The following is a 20,703-nucleotide window of genomic DNA, read 5'->3' on the forward strand; positions in this document are numbered from 1 at the left end:
GGCACAGACATGCTAAGCTCTACTCACCAATTTGGGCAAGAAGTAGAAACAAGGACCTGCAGATGCTGGTCCATCAAGGAAGGACACAAAATGCTGGTGTAACTCAGCAGGTCTGGCAGCATCCCTGAAGAACATAGATAGATGATGTTTCAGGTCGAGACCCTGCTTCAATCTGAAGAAATGTCCCGACTGGAGATGTCACCAATCCATGTTCTCCAGAGAATCTGCCTGACCAGCATTTTGTGTCCTTCCATTGTTAATTTGGTAGTGTGTTAGGGACAGTTTTACAAATAGCTCTTCCACATATACTTTTAACTCCACTGTTCTGCCTTCTGTTGTGAGAGTAGTGTAATTCCCCCTTAATGTCAGGAAAGGAATCTGCAGTTAAAGATAAAATTGGGTAAACTTCATATATCTCAAAGGTAGACACAAAATGGTGGAGTAACTTCTTCTGAAGAAGGCTCCCAAACCAAAACTTCACACATCCATTCTCTCCAGAGATGCCAAATGACCTGCTGAGTTACTCCAGCATTTTGTGTCAACCGTTGGTAGAAACCAGTATCTGCAGTTCCTATTTATTTAAGATATCTCAATTAGTTTTAACAATCAATTAACAGGTGGAACTTTTGATAGTGTATTTCTTGGTAAAAGATTTTAGGGAAAAATGTATAGATAAAATAAGAAAGCCAAGAATAGTTAAATATTGCTGCATAGAAATGAAACGGGTTAGTTGAGTGTAGACCCATCAGGAATGATTTTCTGGACAATTCTGGTGTAAAATACTCCAACATATTACAAATGTTCATTTGGCCAATTTCACAATTTTGTTTGCAAGGGAACTATATGGGCACAGTGTTTTGCCAGCCTATTGTTCTGAAAATGGTTGAATTCCAATTTCCAGGCAATTGTTTCTTCTCACGCAAATAATCACATGTCCAGAACTAAGTCAACAGCGTTAAAGGAGTCCTGGAAGTTTCAGAGCTAGTCTTTGAATCCAACACACATGGGCCAGGAGCAACAAAGAGCTAGTGACAAAATGGATACAGTCACCCAGTTCAAATTGGTGTTCAAATGAAATTTAAGGAAGGAGAGAACCTGTCCTGGCCAATAATTTATCTTCTCGCTGTATTATTTTGCACAATATTATGTGCAGAGCAGTAAATTTCTTGCTCAGTTCAAACAATATTAGCATTGTGTCAGAGTGAGTGACTTACACAAGTGAGGGAGCTATTAGTAATAAAGAACAATATGTGAATGGTGTCACAGGTGAAATATTGTAACAGATGTCCTTCGTGGTAGGTGTTAATCTACATAGTTTGAATTTAATGATACTGGATTTAATGTTCAGAATATTCAGATTGTGTGGCTTGATTTTTTAAGTGCTTAAGGACATGGGTACTTAAAGGAGTAGGAAAGAACTGCAGATGCTGGTTTAAATCGAAGATAGACACAAAATGCTGGAGTAACTCAGCGGGACAGGCAGCATCTCTGGAGAGAAGGAATGGGTGACGTTTCAGGTCGAGACTCTTCTTCAGTCTGAAGAAGAAACAGATATCATGTGGTGCAGCGGTAGAGTTGCTGTCATACAGCACCAGAGATCCGGGTTCGTTCCTGACTACGGATGCTGACTGTACGGAGTTTGTACGTTCTCCCCGTGACCCAGTGTGGGGTTTCCCTGGGAGCTCCGGTTTCCTCCCACACTCCAAAGACGTACAGGTTTGTAGATTAATTGGCTTGGTAAAAAATTGTAAAATTGTCCCTAGTGTGTGTAGGTGGCTCTAGAAATAGTGGAAGCATTGGAGATCATTTTTCAATGTTCTATAGATTCAGGATCAGTTCCTGTGGATTGGAGGATAGCAAATGTTATCCCACTTTTTAAGAAAGGAGGGAGAGAGAAAACGGGTAATTATAGACCAGTTAGTCTGACATCAGTGGTGGGGAAGATGCTGGAGTCAATTATAAAAGACGAAATTGCTGAGCATTTGGATAGCAGTAACGGGATCATTCCGAGTCAGCATGGATTTACGAAGGGGAAATCATGCTTGACAAATCTACTGGAATTTTTTGAGGATGTAACTAGGAAAATTGACAAGGGAGAGTCAGTGGATGTGGTGTACCTCGACTTTCAGAAAGCCTTCGACAAGGTCCCACATAGGAGATTAGTGGGCAAAATTAGGGCACATGGTATTGGGGGTAGGGTACTGACATGGATAGAAAATTGGTTGACAGACAGAAAGCAAAGAGTGGGGATAAATGGGTCCCTTTCGGAATGGCAGGCAGTGACCAGTGGGGTACCGCAAGGTTCGGTGCTGGGACCCCAGCTATTTACGATATACATTAATGACTTAGACGAAGGGATTAAAAGTACCATTAGCAAATTTGCAGATGATACTAAGTTGGGGGGTAGTGTGAATTGTGAGGAAGGTGCAATAAGGCTGCAGGGTGACTTGGACAGGTTGTGTGAGTGGGCGGATACATGGCAGATGCAGTTTAATGTAGATAAGTGTGAGGTTATTCACTTTGGAAGTAAGAATAGAAAGGCAGATTATTATCTGAATGGTGTCAAGTTAGGAGGAGGGGGAGTTCAACGAGATCTGGGTGTCCTAGTGCATCAGTCAATGAAAGGAAGCATGCAGGTTCAGCAGGCAGTGAAGAAAGCCAATGGAATGTTGGCCTTCGTAACAAGAGGAGTTGAGTATAGGAGCAAAGAGGTCCTTCTACAGTTGTACCGGGCCCTGGTGAGACCGCACCTGGAGTACTGTGTGCAGTTCTGGTCTCCAAATTTGAGGAAGGATGTTCTTGCTATGGAGGGCGTGCAGCGTAGGTTCACTAGGTTAATTCCCGGAATGGCGGGACTGTCGTATGTTGAAAGGCTGGAGCGATTGGGCATGTATACACTGGAATTTAGAAGGATGAGGGGGGATCTTATTGAAACATATAAGATAATTAGGGGATTGGACACATTAGAGGCAGATAACATGTTCCCAATGTTGGGGGAGTCCAGAACAAGGGGCCACAGTTTGAGAATAAGGGGTAGGCCATTTAGAACGGAGATGAGGAAGAACTTTTTCAGTCAGAGGGTGGTGAAGGTGTGGAATTCTCTGCCTCAGAAGGCAGTGGAGGCCAGTTCGTTGGATGCTTTCAAGAGAGAGCTGGATAGAGCTCTTAAGGATAGCGGAGTGAGGGGGTATGGGGAGAAGGCAGGAACGGGGTACTGATTGAGAGTGATCAGCCATGATCGCATTGAATGGCGGTGCTGGCTCGAAGGGCTGAATGGCCTACTCCTGCACCTATTGTCTATTGTCTATTGTCTATTGTTAGTGTGCGGGGATCGCTGGTCGCTGCGGATTTACGCGCTGCATCTCTAAACTAAACTAAACTATTGGGCATGGTGTTGGAGAGAAGTGAAGAGTAATCTATTATTTTCTGTTTATTTCCGGAATGTAATTTTAAAACTTGTATTTTCCTTTCTGGTTCGTACATTTGCTCAAGTTCGTCCAATCGCATCCCATGCCGGTCCTCCCACCCAGACATTGGGCCCTGTTGAGTCTCTTTCACCTTACATCAGGTTCACCCCATTCCCCCCCCCCCCCCCATTCCCCCCCCAGGAGGAGGGAACTCCGTGTTTGTAGGATGAAAGCGGATGCCAGAGCAATTCGTTTCCACCACTCCTGAAATTAAGCTCTAGGGTTTGATGGTCATAAGGTCACAAGGAATAGGAGTAGAATTAGGCCATTCGGCCCATCATCTACTTCGCCATACAATCGTGGCTGATCTATTTCTCCCTCCTAACCCCATTATCCTGCCTTCTCCCCATAACCTCTGACACCCGTACTAATCAAGAATCTATCTATCTCTGCCTTAAAAATATCCACTGATATGTAGATGAAGGTAAAATGAGCTCCCTTGCCACACAATTTGGTGGTATCCCTTTCTTGGCCTTTCTGTTTCTCTCTCAATATCATTCCTCTGTTGCCATCCATTTCTCTCTCACGATCGCTCCTTAATTTGCCAGTTCCTCTTTCTCCTTCTACTTCCCATACAGACAGCACCCACAGTGAGGAAGGAACCGGGGTCTCTGGCGCTGTAAGGCAGCAACTCCACTGCTGCACCACCATGCCGCCCATAGTTAAAAAGTCTGCTAGAGTAGGTTGACACAATGTACTCTCACTGCATGAAGCTAATGTAAAATAGGAGATGCCGGCAGTGAAAGGAAGTTTGACCAAACTCTCAGTGCACTGCAATCCTCTGCCACAGCACCACCTACAGGCACAACGGCTCTTTCAATATATCAACACCCAGCATTGATTTCCCTTTGACACACTTCCTATCAGAATTTAAAAAACATGTGCTAAGTATCCATTATTAAAACTGTGTGAAATGGAATGGACAACAAATTTAAAATCAAAGCACATAATACAGGCTGATGATTACTTTCAAAAATCATTCTCTGTGAAGAATTTCTACGTTCCAATTTTAAACATAGGACGGTACAGGTACACAAAACGCTGGAGTAACTCAGCGGGTCAGGCAGCATCTCTGGAGAACATGGATAGATGATGTTTTGGGTCAGGACCCTTCAGCCCGAAATGTCACCTGTCCATGTTCTTCAGAGATGTTGCCTGACCCGCTGAGTTACTCCAGCACTTTGTGTCCCATTGTATAAACTAGCATCTGCAGTTTCTTGTTTCTACATAGAACAGTACAGCATATGAACCAGGCCTTTCAGCCCATGATATCCACGCTGAACATGATGCTAAGATAAACTAACCTCCTCTGCCTGCACGTGATCCATATTCCTGCATATCCGTTTGCCAACATTTATGATACTTCTCCCAGATAGGTCAACTAACGGAACTTTATATGATGCATCTTAGAAATAAATGAAGTGAGGCACTGAGGTGTTTGGACATGTTAAAGTGCTGTATAAATACACTTATCATCATCATCACAATCATCATTATCCTGAAGGACCAAGACCCGGTTTGCTTTGAGGCCTGTTTATACTGAGCTCATTATCACTGTAAGCTTAGATTGTCACCTACTTTCAGAGGAGCTGTTGTCAATTCAAGGAAGTTGTTCAAAATGGACAAAGTAACAAATATATATCACAATGGCAATTTTTCAACATGATTATACAAGAGATGCCATGTATAGGAAACACGATTTAAAAAAATTGCTTTCTGGTACAGTTATATACTTTTTCGCTAAACCTCATGTATCATTGTTAAGTGTCAGGGGTTATGGGGAGAAAGCAGGAGAACGGTGTTGAGAGGGAATGTTAGATCAGTCATGATTGAATGGCGGAATAGACTTGGCTTAATTCAGCTCCTAGAACTTATGAACTCTGTTTGGCACAGTAATTATATTTATGCATTGCATTACTCCATATGATTCTATTTCATTTCAGTGCGAAGAAAGCGACTTTTAGGTAAACATGCCAGCACTGAAATTGTGCACATAATTTCATATCTTTGAATTGAAATAAATTATCACCTTCTAAGACATGAAACAAATGCAATTCTAACATAGCTTTTTTTTTAAATACTTTACTTAACACATTAATAAGATAACGAGATGATGTAATTTAATTGGAATTGGACTGGCATGCGTAGCCTGTTGTCAAAATATGTTCAGGGAGCCCACTTTCATTTTGATTTAACTTTACATCCATTCAATCTCACCGATAAACATTGGAGATTTCACATCATGTCACATAAGCAAGTACAGTCATTTTCAAGCAAAGGGTCGCGCTGTGTTGTTCAGGGTCGATCCCCTTCCCCCTCCTTCCCGAAACTTGATCACCTTAGAATGCATGATTTCCCCTGCGACAGTAATGGTGAATTTACAGCCGGTGGAGCAAGCAGTAAATCTGCTACTTCAAGTTTGTTTTTTTGTTTCTCCGACACCATTGACTTGAAAAATAATATTTGTCTCAATATCTGCCAAGTGGACCAACACTGCAGCCATTTACATTGAGAATAGTGCCTCGTGGGACTTCTAAATAGATATAATTTGCACTTACAATTTTAACTCTCAACCCGTAGGTAGAACTCTGCCTCAGTCGGGTCAAGGGTCCGGGCATCATTACATATCTCAGTCACACTGGCAGTTGTCTGTCTGTTTCATGGAGCAGGCTCGGCTCCTTCACAAACCCATCTCATAATCACTCATAAAAGCCAGCAGAGCCACAAGACAATGAGCTTCTAGCAGTTGGTCCATTTGTCCCACCTGCTGAATTGTTTCCCAGGACTGCTCACTTGTTATCTAATAGAAGCATTCAACCATTATGACCAGACCTCAGTGATAATGGGAGTTTGAGGCAAGAATTACTTGGACAAGTGGTGAAAAAGGAAGAGGTGTTTTACCTAATTGTATGGTTTTCTAAAAAGAGGTCATCAAGAGGGCTTTACTTTAATATCCCGTACATTTGAATTATTCTTGGTAACCATACTTGATACATTAACATCAGCCTTGACAGTGAAGAGTCAGGGGCAACATGGTGGTGCAGCGGTAGAGTTGCTGCCTTATAGCGCCAGAGACCCAGGTTCAATCCTGACTACGGGTGCTATCTGTAAAGAGTTTGTACGTGCTCCCAGTGACCGCGTAGGTTTTCTCCGGGTGCTCCGGCTTCCTCCCACACTACAAAGATGCACAGGTTTGTAGGTTAATTGGCTTTTGTGAATTGTAAATTTCCCTAGTGTGTAGGATAGTGGTAGTGTACAGGATTATCATTGGTCGGCATGGACTCGGTGAGACGAAGTCCCTGCTTCGATGTTGTATCTCTAAAGTCTAAAGTGGAGTTTACATTGAGGTAGAGCAGACAATAATCTCTGGAAAAAGCCATTAAACCAGAGAAATGGAGCGATTTCACAGTGAACTTGTTTCCTTTGATCTTTTTAATTCACATGTAGCATGGTCTGCAGAATATAGGAGACAATTCTGTCTTAGGACCCAGAGTTGCTATTTACATGAGTCACAGTGCAATTGTGAAAAAAACTTAATATTTTATTACAGGCATTTTTCTTTTGTCCCACTAACATTTACCATAAATCCCAACAGATATTCAAGTTCCTCACTGAATTTCAATTGAGAAGCTAAAATTTGTACATGTCACAAAACTGAGATAAGCCCAGAATACTGGAAATAACCAGCAGGTCAGGCAGCAACTCTCTAGTTAGAGAGAGAGAGAGAGAGAGAGAGAGAGAGAGAGAGAGAGAGAGAGAGAGAGAGAGAGAGAGAGAGAGAGAGAGAGAGAGAGAGAGAGAGAGAGAGAGAGAGAGAGAGAGAGAGAGAGAGAGAGAGAGAGAGAGAGAGAGAGAGAGAGAGAGAGAGAGAGAGAGAGAGAGAGAGAGAGAGAGGGAGAGGAGAGGGAGGGAGGGAGGGAGAGAGAGAGAGAGAGAGAGAGAGAGAGAGAGAGAGAGAGAGAGAGAATTGCAAGTTGATGACAATACATCTTGGACTTAGGTTTACAGTTTACTTTATTGTCACATGTTGCGAGCCACAGTGAAAAGCTTTTGTCTCGTCCCATCCAGTCAGCGGAAAGACAATACATGGGGTTTGCTAGGCCATTTCAGAGGGCAGTTAAGAATCAACAACTTCACTAAAAGCACGTTTTGGTTCTGACTCAGGAAGAGGCCAGACTTTCTTTCCTGAGGAACATTAGTGAACCAGATGAGTTTTTATGACAGTCCATTAGTTTCATGGTCACTAATATTGAAACTGACTTTTCATTCCAGATTTATTTAATTACTTGAAATAAAATTCCCCAGCTGCAGTGGTGAGATGTGACCTCTGCCCCAGAATCAATTACCCTTTCAAAGCTCGCAACAGACTTCATGTGCGAGATCTCCATTGGTCTGGCAGGATAGTCAACAAGGAAGGTGACATCCGATCGATCAGCGTGACCATCGCTGGTCACCTTTAGTTTAGTTTAGTTTAGTTTAGAGATACAGCGCAGAAGCAGGCCCAGCGATCGCCACACATTAACGCTACCCTCCACACACGAGGGACAATTTATACTTATACCAAGCCAATCAACCTACAAACATGTGCATCTTTGGAGTGTGGGAGGAAACCGATCTCGGATAAAACCCACGAGGTCACGGGGAGAACGTACAAACTCCGTACAGACAGCACCTGCAGTCGGGATTGAACCCGGGTCTCCGACGCTGCGAGCTCCGTAAGGCAGCAACACTACCACTGCGCCACCGTGCCGCTACTTGAAAAGCTTTGTTTCACAGTCAGCTGAAGAAAGGGAAGGACTCAACAGGATAATCAGAATAAGTGCAAAAATAATCCAAAGATCCAGCCTGTGAAGAAGTCTCTTAAAATCAAACTAAACATTTGGAGAGAAATCAGTATATAATTTATCAATGAAAGGGGCCGAAAGAATAACACAGAGAGGAAACAAAGTTGGGTAGGAAAGTAAGTTTTGAAAGCAGGTTGCAGTGAAAAATGTAAAAAAATGTCTTTTTCACAATAGAAATAACTAATTTTGAGAGACTGCACAGTATTCTGAGATACAGAAGATTGCGGGTGTCCTAGATATAAAGATCTTCAGTCAGAGGGTGGTGAACCTGTGGAATTCTTTGCCACAGAGGCTGTGGAGGCCAAGTCAATGGATATTTCTACGGCGGACATTGATAGATTCTTGATGAGCACGGGTGTCAGGGATTATGGAGAGAAGACCGGAGAATGGGGTTGAGAGGGAAAGATAGATCAGCCATGATTGAATGGTGGACTAGACTTGATGGGCTGAATGGCCTAATTCTGCTCCTATGGCTTATGAACATGAAATATGATTTGCAAAATCTCTACCAGCAGACACAATGATGCAGCTGGCAGAGCTACTGGCTCACTGCCACTAGAGACCCAAGTTCGATCCTGGCTTTGTGGGGTGTCTGTGGGGAGTTTATACGTTCTCCCTGTGGTCGCTCGGGTTCCCTCCAGGTTTACCCCCCACTTCCCAAAGACGTGCGAGTTTGTAAGTTAATAGGCCTCCGCAAACTGCTCCAAGTGTATTGGGAGTGGATATGTAAGTGGGACAATATAGAACTATCATGAATGGGTGATCGATGGTCGGCATGGACTCAGTGGACCAAAGAGTCTGTTTCCATGCTGGATCTCTAAACTAAACTAAACTAATCTAAACTAAAAGGCAAGTATCGGGGTAGTGCAAGTCATTGTGAAAGGTAGCATAATGATATTGTTTATTGCTTTTGGAATTAAAAATGAAAGGAGGGACCTAACATTTCACTTATGTAAGGCATTGGTGAAACTACATCTGGAGTTCTATGTTTAGGAAAGAACTGCCGATGCTGGTTTACACTGAAAATAGACACAAACTGCTGGAGTAACTCAGCAGGTCAGACATAATCTCTGGAGATAGGTGACGCTTCGGGTCAAAACCCTTCTTTAGATTGAGCTCAGTCTGTTGAAGACTCCTGACCCAAAATGTCATCTATTCCTTTTCTCCAGAGATGCTGACTGACCCGCTGAGTGACTCTGGCATTTTGTGTTCATCTGGAGTACTATGTACTGTGCTGGTTCCTTAATTATGGCTGAATGTTAATGCACTGTTAGCAGCTCAGTGAAACGTTATTGAACTAGAGCAGGTTGTCTCATGAGGGAATGCTGGTCAGTCAAGAGTGGAGTTATAGAAGCGTGAGAGTTAGGAACTGATTGAAACATAAAAAATCCTGAGGCGTTTTTGCAAGATGGATTGTGGGTGAATTTAGAACCACAGGTCCCTATTTCAAAATAAGAGGTTACCAATTTAAGACAGAAATTAGGTATTTTGTTTTCCCTCAGAGAAGTGTGAATCTTTGGTTCTCTCTTCCTCTGCAGGCAATGGAAACAGAGCCTTTGAATATTTTTAAGGCAAAGGTAGATAGCCATGTGATAAGCAAAGAGGTGAAAGGTTATCCCAGAGAGCTGTCAGTGAGGAGCTGAGGTTACAATCAGTCAGCCAAGATTCTTTTAAATGGCAGAGCAGGCTCAAGGGACCAAATATTCTGGCTCCTGCATCTAATTCATATTTTCTGAATGGCGTGGATTTCTGTCTTTTTGAAGTGAAGCCCAGTTTCTGGCCATTCTTTTGCAGAGAGAGTAAGCCTGCATTCACGTCATATGCTCACCTTGGAAAGCTTTCAAAAGTTCATCAGTTGTAGGAGCAGAATTAGGTCATTCAACCCATCATGGCTGATCTATCATTCCCACTCAACCCCATTCTTCTGCCTTCTCTCCTATAGCCCCTGACATCTGTACTAATCAAAAGCTATTCACAAACCATTAACTTCTTAGCGATTAGAAACCAAGCATTATTGAGAAACACAGGGATCAGGGTGTTTTTCCTCAAAAATTAATTTAAAAACGAAATGTAATCAATAAGAGTGATGACCTTTTTTCAATTGGCTTTAAATTCATAAGTGAGGAAATTATTCCTCATTTTTCAGACCCTCTTTGGAATTCTGTGTTTAGTTTTGGCCATTGAAGCTTGGGAAAGATGTGTTGGTTCCAGAGAAAGTACAGCAAAGATTTATGACAATTATAGTTGAAAGTGTTAAATTACGACTATTTAGATAATATCTCATTGAGATTAGAAAATTCGAAATGTGGAAATAGTTCAGAAAGCTGAAGAGCCTATTTCAGTTTATATGTTCAGTTCCAATATCACTAATAAAATCAAAGTACAGCAATTACTAAAATTATCTTTGGTGATAAATTATGTCCTGCCTGCTTCCCTCTTACAGATGCCAACTAAAACAAAAACCGACTGTAAATATTTCATATCATTTATGCAAAGCAAACATTTTAAATCTTTAGGTGTACATAAATCTGTTCAGTGTTTGATTTTAGTAATGCTTTGTTGTGAGAAATATATTGTGTGCTTATAATTAAATTGCAGAATCCATTCGTATATATTTAAAAATGTAATAAAAATAATACTGTGCAATATTGATGTAAAGTGGGTATTATTTCACTGGTTATCTCTGTATTCACAGCGAGTATTTGTCTGGGATCTCGATGAGACTATCATCATCTTTCATTCTTTGCTCACAGGATCATACGCACAAAAGTATGGTAAGGTAAGAAATTAAGCCAACCCTGCAATTTGCTTTTTTTTTTGCTGATGAGAAAGGCTTTTTTGTAGATGAGAATTGTTGTGGTTCCTTCTACATTTCCCAGTTAGTTGCCTTTGTACCCGCCACTCTCCAAGTGATGCTGTATGCTTAGGAAGGAACTGCAGATGCTGGTTTACACCGAAGATAGACACAACATGCTGGAGTAACTCAGCAGGACAGGCACCATCTCAGAAGAAGAGATCCGTCTGAGGAAGGGTCTCGCCCATTTCTTCTCTCCAGAGATGCTGCCTGACCCACTGAGTTACCCCAGCATTTTGTGTCTATCTTCGATGCTGTATGTGTGTTGTGTAACACTGTTCATTTGACAATGGAGAATAGTTTGCAGCCAAGCTCTCGGACCTTGTTGCTTCCTCCAGCAGACACAGGTTACTTTTCCGAGAGAGTTGTTGGATATGACTGTAGGTTTTTAATAAAGTAAAAAATAAATTGTTGGAACAAGGACACTAAGTACTGGAGTAACTCAGCTGGTCAGGCAGCACCTCTAGAGAACATGAAAAAGTGTCTGAAGAAGGGTCCCAACTCGAAACGTCACCTAGCCATGTTTTCCAGTGATGCTGCCTGACCGCTTTGAGTTACTCCATCATTTTGCGTTTTTCAGATGATTTCGAACAATCTCCTTGTCACAGTTTGAAGCATAACTACAATATTTCTGTTGTTGAATCATTTTGCGAATGTGATTATTTGCGAATGAAATTTATTACTGAAGATACTTTTCATAAAAGTATTTCCTGATGAGAAGAACAGCTCACTACAACATTTCAGGGAACAGTAATATGGGCCTAACTTGGAAAATCTGCACAAAGGGGATAAGACTAGGTTACAGGAAGCATTCTGCACTGCCTAAAATAGTGCTTTTCTAATATTTGACCTTCTCATTTTGTTATGTGTAGGCTTTCTAAAGTAGTAGCTTCAGTTTGTTTTTTATAATCTTCAAATCACAAACCTCAAAAGAAGTACTGCAAAATGCAAAGATACCATTCCTGAATATCAAAAAGGACAAAATAGCTTGGGTGTTGCTGAAAAGATCACAGGAAAGACATGAATGTATAAATCTTAAAAATCAATTGATTGTGGTGGATAAAACATGTAGTTAAAACCACATGTAAGGTCAGAGAGACTTGCAGCTGGCCAGACATGGCTGAGCAAACTGTGTATCTGACTTTCAGAGGATTAGAGTCATAGTCATAGAGTGATACCGTGCGGAAACAGGCCCTTCGAGCCAACTTGCCCACACCGCCCAACATGTCCCAGCTACACTCGCCCCACCTGCTTGCGATTGGTCCGTATCCCTCTAAACCTGTCCCATCCATGTACTTGTCTAACTGTTTCTTAAACGTTGGGATAGTCAACTACCTCCTCTGGCAGCTGGTCCTTGATTTCTCTACTCTGGGCAAGAGATTAGTTGAGGCAAGTGGAAAATGGAGGATTCCACTATCCCCCAGCACACACTTTACTTTTGTTGTACCCTCAATAACTGAACCCAAAATACAAAACCAACATCTACTATTGTAAGAAACTAACTGAGTCCTGTTTGTGAATTTTACAATCAGTAGTTTGTTGCGACAGACATTTCTACTGGATCATTTATAAATTTGTGGGCAGCATGATGGCACAGCAGTCGAGCTGCTGCCTTACATCACCTGAGACCAGGGTTCGATCCTGACTCTGGGTGCTGTCTGTACAGAGTTTGTACTTTCTCCCCGTGACTTTTCACCAGGTGCTCCGGTTTCCTCCCACACTCCAAAGACGTACAGGTTTGTAGTTTAATTGGCTTTGGTGTAAATTGTCCCAAGTGTGTGTAGGATAGTGTTAGTGTAGGGGGGGGGTGATTGCTGATCAGCGCAAACTCGGTGGACTGAAGGACCTGTTTCCGCGCTGCATCTCTAAACTAAACTATAAATTCTGTACAGTGGTCAATTGGGATCAATGTGTCAATGGTTTTATATTTTGCCAGTACCCATATGTTTTATAGTGATAAAATAAAGCTTTAGTCTAATTTATTCAATTACTGTAACAGCAGGAAATATTGCTGTTTGTTTACATCATGCAGTTTGCTGTTACATTTAACCATAGACTTTGCATTCAACACATCCCTGGGGGTTTTCTCCAAGTGCTCTGGTTTCCTCCAACAGTCCAAAGGCATGCATGTTTGTAGGGTAACTGGCTTCTGTAAATTAGCCCTCGTGTGCAGGATAGAACTAATGTATGGGTAAACGCTGGTTGGTGCCGAATGGCCTGTTTCCGCATTGTATTTCTAAAATAAACTAAACCCTAAATTAAAGTAGACTAAACATAGAGTGTAGGAAGGAACTGCAGGTGCTGGTTTAAACCAAAGATAGACACAAAAAACTGGAGTAATTCAGCAGGACAGGCAACATCTCTGGAGAGAAGGAATGGGTGACGTTTTGGGTCAAGACCCTTCTTCAGACAACATAGAGTCATGGTCAGAGCCATACAGCACAAAACATTCCCTATAGGCCAACTTGCCCATGCCGACCAAAGTCCCCCATCTACGCTAGTCCCACTTAACTGCATTTGGCCCATATCCCTCTAAACCTTTCCTATCCATATACCCGTTCTCATGTGAAAACAATATCTGCCGAGATGATCTAAAATAACAATTACTGTAACCGACAGACATTGCTTTGTCCATTAAACAACAATTCAAAATTTACGTTCAATCCATCTAAAGTGCTGAGGAATCAATGTTTAAATAGGGAATTAATGACGTATTAATACATAAAAGTCTCTTGACACACAAGCACTTCCTATACTTTTAGTCTGCCATGAAATCTCCAATCTCATACTGTATCTCTAGCTCTCTAATTAATGTAATTAAAAATATGGCAGCTATTACCAGCAAGAGCATCATCCTTCAATACAACAGCAACAGGCTATTGAGCAACAGGCTCCTGGATAACTTCCGGTTCCCAGGCCCCCACTCCCTCATTTTCACCATGGATGTCCAGTCACTCTACACCTCCATCCCCCACAAGGATGGTCTCGAAGCCCTCCGTTTCTTCCTCGACCGTAGAACCAGCCAATCCCCATCGACCAACACTCTCCTCCGCCTAGCAGAGCTGGTTCTTACCCTCAACTTCTCCTTTGACTCCTCCCACTTCCTCCAAACCAGAGGCGTAGCTATGGGCACTCGCATGGGCCCTAGCTACGCCTGCCTCTTTGTCGGGTACGTCGAACAATCCCTGTTCCAGACGTACACTGGCCCCATCCCCGAACTCTACCTCCGCTACATCGACGACTGCATTGGTGCTACCTCTTGCACCCACGCAGAACTCACTGACTTCATACACTTCACCTCCAATTTCCATCCTGCCCTTAAATATACCTGGACTATCTCTGACATCTCCCTCCCGTTTCTGGACCTCACCATCTCCATCACAGGAGACAGACTAGTGACGGACATTTACTACAAGCCCACCGACTCGCACAGCTATCTGGACTACACTTCTTCCCACCCGGTCCCCTGCAAAAAGTCTATCCCCTACTCCCAATTCCTCCGTCTACGCCGCATCTGCGCCCGGGATGAGGTGTTTCAGACTAGGGCTTCCGAGATGTCCTCGTTCTTCAGAAAACGGGGCTTCCCCTCCTCCATTATAGATGAGGCTCTCACTAGGGTCTCTTCTACATCCCGCAGCTCCGCTCTTGCTCCCCCTCCCCCCACTCGCAACAAGGACAGGATCCCCCTCGTTGTCACCTTCCACCCCACCAGCCAGCGGATCCAACATATCATCCACCAACATTTCCGTCACCTACAACGGGACCCCACCACTGGCCATATCTTCCCATCCCCTCCCCTCTCTGCGTTCCGCAGAGACCGTTCCCTCCGTAACTCCCTGGTCCACTCGTCCCTTCCTACCCAAACCACCCCAACCCCGGGCACTTTCCCTTGCAACCGCACGAGATGCGACACCTGTCCCTTTACCTCTCCCCCTCAACTCCATCAAAGGACCCAAACAGTCTTTCCAGGTGAGACAGAGGTTCACCTGCACCAACTCCAACCTCATCTATTGCATCCGCTGCTCTAGATGTCAACTTATTTATATCGGCGAAACCAAGCGCAGGCTCGGCGATCGCTTCGCTGAACACCTGCGCTCGGTCCGCATTAACGCAACTGATCTCCCGGTGGCCCAGCACTTTAACTCCCCCTCCCATTCCCAGTCTGACCTCTCTGTCATGGGCCTCCTCCAGTGCCATAGTGAGGCCCGCTGGAAATTGGAGGAGCAGCACCTCATATTTCGCCTGGGCAGTTTGCAGCCCGGTGGTATGAACGTCGACTTCTCCAACTTCAGATAGCTCCTCTGTCCCTCCCTTCCCCTCCTCCTTCCCAGATCTCCCTCTATCTTCCTGTCTCCACCTATATCCTTCCTTTGTCCCACCCCCGACATCAGTCTGAAGAAGGGTCTCGACCCGAAACGTCACCCATTCCTTCTCTCCCGAGATGCTGCCTGACCTGCTGAGTTACTCCAGCATTTTGTGAATATATTGATCATCAGTAATGCTTAAGTTGTCCAACAGACTGCCAACTATTTTAAATGGCATTGATTTCCAAGCTGGATCTCCAAACATTAATTTTCATAAGTAATTGTTTAAAAAAAAGATCAAAAAGCAGAGTACATTCATCAACATCCAAAAAGGTAGCATAAAATAGCAAGTGGAAACGTTGCTACTTTTAAAATAAATTCCTTGCATAATGTTAACCTGTCCTTATGTTTGGAATATTCTCCATTTAATTCCAAATATCCAGCATTTGCTTTTCAATCTGGTGGACATGTATTTGAATCCTTACCTGAATTTTTTTTTTCATGTTTACCTTTGAGCTAATGATATTGTAACACTAAAGAAGATTCACAGTATCGTGTATTAATTGAGCCAGTCAGAGTGATGTTATCCACATCCGTGATTCTCTAAAGAGCTTAGAGTCATAGAGTCATCGAGTGATGCAGTGTGGAAACAGGCCCTTCGGCCCAACTTGCCCACACTGGCCAACATGTCCCAGCTACACTAGTCCCACCTGCCTGCGTTTGGTCACATATCCCTCCAAACCAGTCCTATCCACATATGTGTCTAACTGTTTTTAAAGGTTGAGAAAGTCCCAGCCTCAAGTACCTCATCTGGCAGCTTGTTCCACACACCCACCACCCTTTGTGTGAAAAAGTTACCCCTCAGATTCCTATTAATTCTTTTCCCCTTCACCTTGAACCGATGTCCTCTGGTCCTCAATTCCCAACTCTGGGCAAGAGACGCTGTGCATCTACCCGATCTATTATGATTTTGTACACATCTATAAAATCATCCCTCATCCTCCTACTCTCCAAGGATTAGAGACCCAGCCTACTCAACCTCTCCCTATAGCTCACACCTATTATCCTGACAAATTCTTCTGTTTCAGTTTTCCTTCTGTGCCGTAAACTGGCGCATCTTTAGCTCCGCCCTGGTCCATACTGTCACTCTGGCTGTTTTTCCATAACAATATAGACCAGGTTTCTGGTGCCATTTCCACCTGCATTGAGGACCTACTCTATAGCGAGGGAAGGAAATATTCCTGGAGGGTGAGAGATTATCTGGATATCAACACACATTGTTTTAAAGAAGGACACAAAATGCTGGAATAACTCAGTGGGTCAGGTAGCATCCCTGGGGAACAAGGATAGGCGACGTTTTGGATCAGGACCCTTCTTTAATCTGCAACTTCTAACCAAAACATCACCTTTCCAGGTTATCCTTGCCGACCAGTGATCCCCATACACTAGCACTATCCTACACACTGGGGACAGTTTGCAGCTTTTTTTTTAACCGAAGCCAATTAACCTACAAACCTGTACGTCTTTCGAATGTGGGAGAAAACTGGAGCACCAGGAAAACCCACGCGGTCACGGGGAGAACGTATAGACTCTGTACAGACAGCACCCGTAGTCAGGATCGAATCCGGGTTTCTGGCACTGTAAGGTAGCAACTCTACTGCTACGCCACGATGATGCCCCTTATTCTAAGATCTGTGAGTTCAAATGATGAAGTGGACAAATTGAAAAGAAAGCAGTGCAATTTGGAAACTGTTATTGTACACTCTCTGCCAACCAAATAATCCTGCAATGGATTTCTGCACACAACTACTTTGAAATAATGTGGAAACAAAGAACAAGGTTCTCCAGGGATGCAGTATGACCCACTGAATTTCTCCAGCACTTTGTGTCCTTCTTTGTGAACTTTGTGCAGTTCCTTATTTCCACATTATTTTAAAGTAGTTATGTGCAGAAATCCATTGCAGGATTATTGGGTTGGCAAAGAGTGTTCAAGAGTTTCCAAACTGTACTGTTTTCTTTTCAATTTGTCCACCTCATCGTTCAAACTTTCAGATTTTAGAATAAAGGGCGGCACAGTGGTAGAGTTGGTGCCTTACAGCGCCAGAGAACCAGGTTCGATCCTGACTGAGGGTGCTGTCTGTACAGAGTTTGTGCATTCTCCCCTTTACCGCGTGGGTTTTCTCCGGGTGCTCCGGTTTCCTCCCACACTCCAAAGACGTACAAGTTTGTAAGTTAATTGGCTTTGGTAAAAAAAAATTGTAAATTATCCCGTGTGTGTAGGATGGGGCTCGTGCACAGGGATCGCTGGTCGGCGTGGACTCGGTGGGCCAAAGGGCCTGTTTCCACACTGTATCTCTAAGCTGAACTAAACTAAATTGGTTAGGCACAAAAACAACACTGTTCTTCCAATCCACTTGGTTCCACAATTGAAAACCTATTCGTTGGGATTGTGGTTCCAGATGATCACCCGGCTACTCAAGGAAAGAAGTGAGGTTACTGATTACAGAAACGTTACTGATTGACTGGTGGCACATACCCACCACATGAACTCTGTTATGTGAAGCTTTGTGCCGACGAGATTATTATTTTTTCATTTGCTTTTTGAACTGTTAGATAAATGAACGTAATAATGTTTCTGTCTCAGGCATATTGTGAAATTCCTATTTTTAAATCCTGCTTTTGAAGTGGTTTTGTTTGGTCTGGCAGGATCACATTAATATCTACCAAGCCGCAGGGGGAAAAAAAGTGACTTTGACTGTGGGATCAGTGGGGAACTTTTTAAAGTTAAGTTTTTGTCAATGGCTGAAGTCACACTGCAGGAAGCGATAAGTGAAAGCAATATCAATCCACTGCTTCTGTGGTCGAGGCTTCAGGCACAAATTACACGGGGCACAGCGATGATGAGTTGCTGAAACTATTTGACTTTCCGCAGAGTGTGAACTAAAACTGTTCTTTTAGAGACTTCCCTGTAAACCTGTGTAAAAGGTCTTGGAAGCAGCGTTGATTTATTTCACTTGCATCGTTTTGGCATAAACACATTGGGGGAAATATATTCTCTGCCTGGAGCAAGCGACAAAATAAATGTCTTAAATGGGCTGTTTACGTGACTTTGCTAAACAGTGATGCTTTATCCCTGCGAGTTTTGTCAAAGGCTTGGCAAAGTACGGCAGTGGATTGCCAAATTATAAACAGGGGTGGATGTTATTCACTAAAACTTCAACATGCCTCACAAAATACTTTGGAAGGAGAGAAGTCTCTTTGGGCTTGAAATGCTATTATTGTGCAATCGGTCCCAAAGGTGGTGTTGCTTTTGGAACTTCTGCAATGCCACAGATCACCCCTGCAAACTTTATTAGCATGTCAAAGTCAAAGTTCGAGACTGGTTTTGTGCCGCAGTAATCATTGGGACACTTTAGATTCTCCAACCGGCTTTGAATCCTTGGCCTTCTTAAGCAGAGTGTTTTATTGATAACTGGACCAAGTGGGCCCAAACCTCTCCTGCATTGGTGCAGCACCATCTCCTCCCCCTCCCCCCTCCCCCTCTCCCCTCCCTCCCTCCCTCCCTCCCTCCCTCCCTCCCTCCCTAGGAGGTAGATTTAAACTTTAAAATGTGAATAACTTTAAAAATATGACACCGATTTCAATGAAACTTCTTTCATTAGCACCAAAGGGACGACGATGAGTAAGGCGGGCCTAAAATTGTCATGCCATCGTGTACCGTTTTGGCTGTAGTTCAGGAACAAACAAACAAACAAACGAGAGTTTTAGTATATAGATTGTACAAAAGCCAGTGATGGTATTTTTAACCCTACTCCATTCATTGTCAGACTTAGCCTTCACTCACTGTCTCCTCGCTGGTCTCCGCTTTGTTCACCATCTCCGTATCGCTCAAGACCACACACCACCTCCCCACCCCCATTCACTGCCCTGTCCCCATTCCGCCCACTGCAATCTCCCACCGCATTCACTGCACCCTCCCTGCTCTTCCCACTGCCCCCTCCCTATTCCACACACTGACCCTCCCTGTTCCACTCACTGACCCCCCTCCCCTTTCCAATCACTAACCCCTCCATTCCACTGACTGTACACAACGAACGTCTGAAGAAGGGACCCAACCCAAAACGTCACCCATCCATGTTCTCCAGAGATGCTGCCTGACCTGCTAAGTTACTTCAACAATTGTGTTCTTCACCACACCCTCTCTGTTCCAATCATTGCTCCCTTACTGCTCTCCTGTCTTTCCACCTCCCTTTCCCATTCACTACTGTCTTCTTGTTCCAATCATACCCCCTCCCCCCCAGTCCCCACTCACTGTTCTCTCCCTGGTCCCACACGATCCTCTCCCCTTTCCACTCATCGCCCTTCCTTGTTCCACACAGCCCTGATGATCGCAACCCTGGGTCCTTGGTCCTCGTCCCAATCTGGTCCCTGGCCTTGCTTCCAGGTTCCTCTCCCGGAATGGGTCCCGGGTCCCAGCCTCCCACCAGCCGAGTCTCAGTGGCCCAGGCACAGCATTGGGTGGGCCCCAGGGGACTGGTGAGACAGTGATTGTGCGGTGAGGGGGAGGTAGTGGTGTCATTCCTGTGGCCTGCAGCAGTAGTCTCCATAGCACTGACATGGGGAATCAGGAACCAGAGGACATGGGCTTACGGTGAGGGGGTAAAGATTTAATAGGAACCTGAGAAATAACATTTTCACACAAAGGGTGCTTGGTGTATGGAACAAGTTGCCAGAGGAAGTGGTTGAGGCAGTTACTGTCGCAATGTTTAAGGAACATTTAGACAGGTTATTGTATAGGACAGATTTAGAGGGATAGACAATAGACAATAGGTACAGGATTAGGCCATTCGGCCCTTCGAGCCAGCACCGCCATTCAATGTGATCATGGCTGATCATTCTCAATCAGTACCCCGTTCCTGCCTTCTCCCCATACCCCCTGACTCCGCTATCCTTAAGAGCTCTATCTAGCTCTCTCTTGAATGCATTCAGAAAATTGGCCTCCACTGCCTTCTGAGGCAGAGAATTCCACAGATTCACAACTCTCTGACTGAAAAAGTTTTGGATGTGAGCCAAATGCAGGCAGGTGGGACTGATGTCAATGGGATATGTTGGCTGGTGTGGGCAAGTTGGGCCGAAGGGCCTGTTTCCACGCTGAATCATTCCATGACTCTTTGACTGTGACACTGTGTTAGATCTGCCCACACATGGCCTGGGGACATAATGGTAGCTGCTTT

At 43.8% G+C, this 20,703-nt stretch overlaps 1 protein-coding gene across 17 annotated transcripts in view; it reads left to right on the forward strand.

Moving 5' to 3' along the window:
* The window catches only part of eya4 (EYA transcriptional coactivator and phosphatase 4), a 396,477-nt gene that overhangs the window by 307,882 nt on the left and 67,892 nt on the right, over positions 1-20,703 (forward strand). For all 17 annotated transcript variants that reach the window (XM_078399767.1, XM_078399768.1, XM_078399769.1 and 14 more), the window contains one exon: positions 11,007-11,090. In XM_078399767.1, coding sequence (XP_078255893.1) covers positions 11,007-11,090 — 84 coding nt within the window. The remainder of the gene's footprint in view (positions 1-11,006; positions 11,091-20,703) is intronic.

This window comes from Rhinoraja longicauda, chromosome 5 (assembly GCF_053455715.1).
Source record: "Rhinoraja longicauda isolate Sanriku21f chromosome 5, sRhiLon1.1, whole genome shotgun sequence".
Classification (NCBI taxonomy): Eukaryota; Metazoa; Chordata; class Chondrichthyes; order Rajiformes; family Arhynchobatidae; genus Rhinoraja; species Rhinoraja longicauda.